Below are 7,500 nucleotides of genomic sequence, written 5' to 3'. Positions count from 1 at the left end.
ACAAAGAGTGCAATGACACAGACCATTTGCTCAAGCGCTCCAAAAAAGACGATATTTAATTTGTCCTTGCATTCTCTCTCTCTCTCTCTCTCTCTCTCTCTCTCTCTCTCTCTCTCTCTCTGCTTATCCTTGGAGAACATAATTGATATTGTAAATAGAAAGTTGGAAGGATGCTGCAGAGTTTCGGCATGCACTGTTTACATAATGTACAATTATGTTTTGGCCTCCATTTCCGTGACGTTAGACAGAGGCCTGGGCGAGCGAGGACCTCGACACGCTCCGCTGTGCGCAAACACTGAAGTGTCTGTACAAGCTTACAGGATCAGATCTTCACAAGTGCTTCTTCTTACAAACATAACATCTCAGATATCTCAATGTGACTTTCACAGCGACTGTTCACAACACCATCAAATAATATTTTAACAGTCATTAGTGACGTTCTTCTCGCATGACCTCATTTTCTGGACTAATTTCAGTGACGCCCGAAGTGTCTTAATTAATAATATGCTAATTAATTGATGAACAAATAGTTCACCCTTTCAAATCTGAAAACAATGTAACATTTAAAATGTTATTGAAAAAATTATACATAATTAATATTAAAAAGTGTGTTACTGTATGTACCCAAAATATAGTGCATTACTACATTGTTAAATCACTGATTTAAGGTCGAACATTTCAAATCTGAGGCCCATTAAAAGTAGCAGAAAATAATGAAATATTTAGATAAATATATTAAAAAAAATTATACAAATATAAAATGATATCATCCATCCATCCATCCATCCATTGTTTAATCACTATGATTTGAGGTTAAAGATTTTAAAGATGTTAAAAAACATATTAAAAAATATAAAAGTGCTGTCTCTCACTCAAAAGCTCCGCCCCCCACAGGCATGTCAGCCAATCAGATGCCAGCAAACCCAAGCACACATAATATATATATTAGCGTTGTGTTGTCTTCATTACGGTCCTGAAGGCCACACGAGACTGGAACCTCTTCATCCGCTGTTCGTCCTGCAGTGAACATGAGAGATGCATGACCTTCATTATAACTGTGTGTGTGTGTGTGTGTGTGTGTGTGTGTGTGCTGGAAGAGTCTCGTCGTGCATGTAAAGTAGACCCACGTGTGCTGATATAGGATAATGTTCTGTCTGATAATAATAATCTAGCAAACACAGAATGCGTTCCACACACACACACACACACACACATTGGTCGACGAGCTGCGTTCGTTTGCAGGAACACGTCATGTATGTAAACGGGCCTTAATATGCTGACTAATGCTTCACTTCTGTTGAGGGTTAGACTCCATGTGAACGTGCAGATGTGAATGTTGTGTGTGTTCTTGCATTACTGAGACTGAATGAAATGTCATTAAACTTGATGTGTGATTCAGGAAGCTTTAACTTTAACTTCGTCAGGTTTAAACTGTTGCTTCAGCGTGATAGTGTTTACTGGGAGAGAAATCTGAATGTGGGAGACTAATGTTTCTTAACGCAACAGTGTGTGTGTGTGTGTGTGTGTGTGTGTGTGTGTGTGTGTGTGTGTGTGTGTGTGTGTGTGTGTGTGTGTGTGATCAGGGCTGATGTGTAGCTCAGGCAGTTTGTGTCACAGTTTTACACAAGCTACTTTACTTAGAAACAATATATGAACATGAAGTTAAATTTGATTCTATCTTAAGTGGATGAAAATGATCTAACATTGCAGAAATAAACTTATACCACACACACACACACACACACACACACACACACACACACACACACACACACACACACATACTCACTCACTCACTCATTCACACACATACAGACAGACACAAAAACAGACACAAACACACACGCACACACACACACACACACACACACACATATATCATGCAGTGTTAGATCATATATATATATATATATATATATATAATGTATGTATCTAATTAATATATATACATAATGTACAAACTATTATAATTTATATATATGTATTATAATATAATTAACATTTATTTATATATTTATTTGTATAATATGATGTGTTACATAATGTTTAAAATATTTGTATTAATATTATTTTTATATTAATATTATAATTAATATATACAATATCATATTATAATTCATATTTACTTAAATAATTATTCGTATAATTTCAAATTTTTATATGTTTTTATTTCTTTCTTCATTCACACATTTCTATGAACTATATACATATATATATATATATATTTTTTTTTTCAATATTTTTCTTTCTTTATGGTGTCATTTAAGTTTTTATATGACCAAAAAAAGGACAGAATTTAGTATTTCATAATAATTTTTCACTTTCTCAATGACGCTTACAATTAAACAGTTTTGTTGTTTTCTGCTTCTGTGTCTTTAATATTTCTGTAAATAAAAGATCTCGCTAAATTGATTTCTCATAGTGTTTCTGTAGAGCATGACACTAGCAATAACAAGGTCATAGTTAGCGAATACATCAACTAACCTTGAGTACACTATGAATATGATCCCTTTATGAACAGCGATCATAACTGGCCTTAAACTTTATTTCCAGAGAAAGTGTTGCTGGAGAACTTCTGTGTTTCTCTCTCTGACCACAAACACTCCAGTGAGATGAAGCAGTCAGGAGATTTACAGTCATATCAGTCCTCCCCGTGGCTGTGTGTGTGTGTGTGTGTGTGTTCTCCTGTATTTATGGCTGTGTGTTGTTGTGTCTCCTCAGGATCCTGAGCAACAATAAGATCTCGGCTCTGAAGAATAACTCTTTCCTCGGCCTGAGAGATCTCGAGAGACTGTGAGTAACACTCTTCGTTTCCAGTCCTTCATAGATCTGTATCCACCAGACGTTTCTATATCAATAACTTTATCAGATGAGGCCCATCAGTCACTACAAATATGTTTTTTCAACACACATATTATTGTCTAGAGGAGCAACAGTTCGCCTGAACGCCTGATATTAACAGTCTGACATATGAAATAATAGTATGAATATATATATATACACTTCCAGTCAAAAGTTTCAGACTTCAGAAAGTCTCTTCTGCTCATCAAGGCTGCATTTATTTACAAAAAAAAAAAAAAAGTAATACGTGTTAAAATAAGTGTTTTCTGTGTGAATATACAGTAAAGTATAATTTATTCCTGTGATCAAAGCTGAAATTTTATAAAATTTCATAAAACACACTTTTATGATGACAGATGCACTTTTATGATGACAGATGCACTTTTATGATGGACAGATGCACTTTTATGATGGATAGATGCACTTTTATGATGGACAGATGCACTTTTATGATGGACAGATGCACTTTTATGATGGATAGATGCACTTTTATGATGACAGATGCACTTTTATGATGGATAGATGCACTTTTATGATGGATAGATACACTTTTATGATGGATAGATGCACTTTTATGATGACAGATACACTTTTATGATGATAGATGCACTTTTATGATGGATAGATGCACTTTTATGATGGACAGATGCACTTTAATGATGACAGATGCACTTTTATGATGGATAGATGCACTTTTATGATGACAGATGCACTTTTATGATGGATAGATGCACTTTTATGATGACAGATGCACTTTTATGATGGACAGATGCACTTTTATGATGGATAGATGCACTTTTATGATGACAGATGCACTTTTATGATGGATAGATGCACTTTTATGATGGATAGATGCACTTTTATGATGGATAGATGCACTTTTATGATGACAGATGCACTTTTATGATGGATAGATGCACTTTTATGATGGATAGATACACTTTTATGATGGATAGATGCACTTTTATGATGACAGATACACTTTAATGATGATAGATGCACTTTTATGATGGACAGATGCACTTTTATGATGGATAGATGCACTTTTATGATGGACAGATGCACTTTTATGATGGATAGATGCACTTTTATGATGGACAGATGCACTTTTATGATGGATAGATGCACTTTTATGATGGATAGATACACTTTAATGATGACAGATGCACTTTTATGATGGATAGATGCACTTTTATGATGGATAGATGCACTTTTATGATGACAGATACACTTTTATGATGATAGATGCACTTTTATGATGGATAGATGCACTTTTATGATGGACAGATGCACTTTTATGATGGATAGATGCACTTTTATGATGGACAGATGCACTTTTATGATGGATAGATGCACTTTTATGATGGATAGATACACTTTAATGATGACAGATGCACTTTTATGATGGATAGATGCACTTTTATGATGGATAGATGCACTTTTATGATGGACAGATGCACTTTAATGATGACAGATGCACTTTTATGATGGATAGATGCACTTTTATGATGATAGATGCACTTTTATGATGGATAGATGCACTTTTATAATGGACAGATGCACTTTTATGATGGATAGATGCACTTTTATGATGGACAGATGCACTTTTATGATGACAGATGCACTTTTATGATGACAGATGCACTTTTATGATGGATAGATGCACTTTTATGATGGACAGATGCACTTTTATGATGGATTGATGCACTTTTATGATGGACAGATGCACTTTTATCATGGATAGATGCACTTTTATGATGACAGATGCACTTTTATGATGATAGATGCACTTTTATGATGATAGATGCACTTTTATGATGGATAGATGCACTTTTATGATGATAGATGCACTTTTATGATGGATTGATGCACTTTTATGATGACAGATGCACTTTTATGATGGACAGATGCACTTTTATGATGACAGATGCACTTTTATCATGGATAGATGCACTTTTATGATGACAGATGCACTTTTATGATGGACAGATGCACTTTTATGATGATAGATGCACTTTTATGATGATAGATGCACTTTTATGATGATAGATGCACTTTTATGATGGATTGATGCACTTTTATGATGACAGATGCACTTTTATGATGATAGATGCACTTTTATCATGGATAGATGCACTTTTATGATGACAGATGCACTGTTATGATGACAGATGCACTTTTATGATGGATAGATGCACTTTTATGATGATAGATGCACTTTTATGATGGACAGATGCACTTTTATGATGGACAGATGCACTTTTATGATGGATAGATGCACTTTATGATGACAGATGCACTTTTATGATGATAGATGCACTTTTATGATGGATAGATGCACTTTTATGATGATAGATGCACTTTTATGATGGATTGATGCACTTTTATGATGATAGATGCACTTTTATGATGGATTGATGCACTTTTATGATGATAGATGCACTTTTATGATGGACAGATGCACTTTTATGATGGACAGATGCACTTTTATGATGGATAGATGCACTTTTATGATGGACAGATGCACTTTTATCATGGATAGATGCACTTTTATGATGGATAGATGCACTTTTATGATGGACAGATGCACTTTTATGATGACAGATGCACTTTTATGATGACAGATGCACTTTTATGATGGATAGATGCACTTTTATGATGGATAGATGCACTTTTATGATGACAGATGCACTTTTATGATGGATAGATGCACTTTTATGATGGACAGATGCACTTTTATGATGATAGAGGCACTTTTATGATGGATAGATGCACTTTTATGATGACAGATGCACTTTTATGATGATAGAGGCACTTTTATGATGGACAGATGCACTTTTATGATGACAGATGCACTTTTATGATGACAGATGCACTTTTATGATGGATAGATGCACTTTTATGATGGATAGATGCACTTTTATGATGACAGATGCACTTTTATGATGATAGAGGCACTTTTATGATGGACAGATGCACTTTTATGATGGACAGATGCACTTTTATGATGGAGAGATGCACTTTTATGATGGACAGATGCACTTTTATGATGGATAGATGCACTTTTATGATGGATAGATACACTTTTATGATGACAGATGCACTTTTATGATGATAAAGGCACTTTTATGATGGACAGATGCACTTTTATGATGGACAGATGCACTTTTATGATGGATAGATGCACTTTTATGATGGATAGATACACTTTTATGATGGACAGATGCACTTTTATGCCATTATAAAGCTTGGAAGAGCCAGGACATTTTTTAATATAACTCTGATTGTATATACATACACCTAGGATGATTTCAGTGTGAGTAAATCATGGGCTGATTTTCATTTTTGGCTGAACGATCTCTTTAAAGCTTCGAGCTGCTCAGCGGCTGCTCATGAGGATGCTGCGAATATGATGTGAGCAGAAATATGTGCCTGTATTTATTACCATTTATATCAGTTAATTGGCTCGTTAGCACATCGTTAATTACTTAAAAAAAAAAAAACTGTTTAATTTTTAAAGGTCAGTTTAATCAGAGCGGAGTCTCAAAGATGAATTTATGATCAAATCTCTAAAGTGAATGCAGATTTGATGCTTTAAATCTACTGCAGAAATTTCATTTTATTATATGATTCATTACGATATGATTATATTGATATTAACAATTATAACTCACACAATTGTTTTCTAGTTAGCAGACGGCTTATATATAATCATTCTTGCATTCCATCATCTATCCATCCATCCACCCATCCATCCATCCATCATCCATCCATCTTCCATCACACATCCATCCATCCATCCATCCATCCTCACTGTATTGTATTTTCCAAAAGGCTAATTGGCATAAATCCCAGCAAAATAAATCAACATTTGCAGGGAACTTGCCAGCGTTTGCTAGAACTCTTAGCATGTTGACTTTAGCTATCAGGACTCTATCCTGAATTCAGTTTCAAATGTCAACAACAGAAAACTGTCGGACCACGATCACATGCATGAGCGTTTTACATTATCCCCCGTCTTCCTGTGCGCTCGTTGAGTCAGCGGTGAACCAGCGCGTTTGGGCCTGAGAGACAGCGATAGATCACAGGTCATCAGTCAAACACAAATCTGGCGCTCGACTCCAGCAGTTCCTCTGAGAGATCCTTAGAACGGCCAGCTCTATTATTGGACGGAAACTGGAACAGGAAGTGGACTTTCAGACAGTGATGTCACAGCCTGACCTTTTACACCAGCTCGGTTTCCTGTGTGTGTGTGTGTGTGTGTGTGTGTGTTTGTTTTTGTTTTTGTGATTTATGAGGACAGATAGTTGTATAATGACATGTGTAGGGGAGCGCGGGGCACAACCAAACACATTTTGGTTTTGGCTCAATTATAAAAAAAAAAAAAAAAAGTTTGATTAATCTTTTTTTTTTTACACAAGCAACACACATCTCTGCTACAAATGAACACTTAAAGTTTTTTCTAGGACTTTCCATTATCGTACAGTTGCACTGAAAGTGACAGAAGTGCAACTTAGCCCATATGCGGGGTTAACTGTAACAGACAGAGGGTTAGTTGTAACACTTGTGTGTAACACACATAATTCAGGACTATTTTATCTGTATAGTTTGATATTGTTTGTACATCCGTATAGATATATATCCATACATCCCTCATCC

At 35.1% G+C, this 7,500-nt stretch overlaps 1 protein-coding gene across 1 annotated transcript in view; it reads left to right on the top strand.

Annotated features, from left to right (window-relative positions):
- Positions 1-7,500, top strand: part of adgra1b (adhesion G protein-coupled receptor A1b) — a 158,647-nt gene that overhangs the window by 9,424 nt on the left and 141,723 nt on the right. The window contains exon 2 of the mRNA XM_079855666.1: positions 2,722-2,793. Coding sequence (XP_079711792.1) covers positions 2,722-2,793 — 72 coding nt within the window. The remainder of the gene's footprint in view (positions 1-2,721; positions 2,794-7,500) is intronic.

This window comes from Squalius cephalus (genome assembly GCF_949319135.1).
Source record: "Squalius cephalus genome assembly, chromosome: 21".
Taxonomy (NCBI): domain Eukaryota; kingdom Metazoa; phylum Chordata; class Actinopteri; order Cypriniformes; family Leuciscidae; genus Squalius; species Squalius cephalus.
Note: the sequence above shows the minus strand (reverse complement) of the source record. Positions and strands in the feature narration are given on the sequence as shown.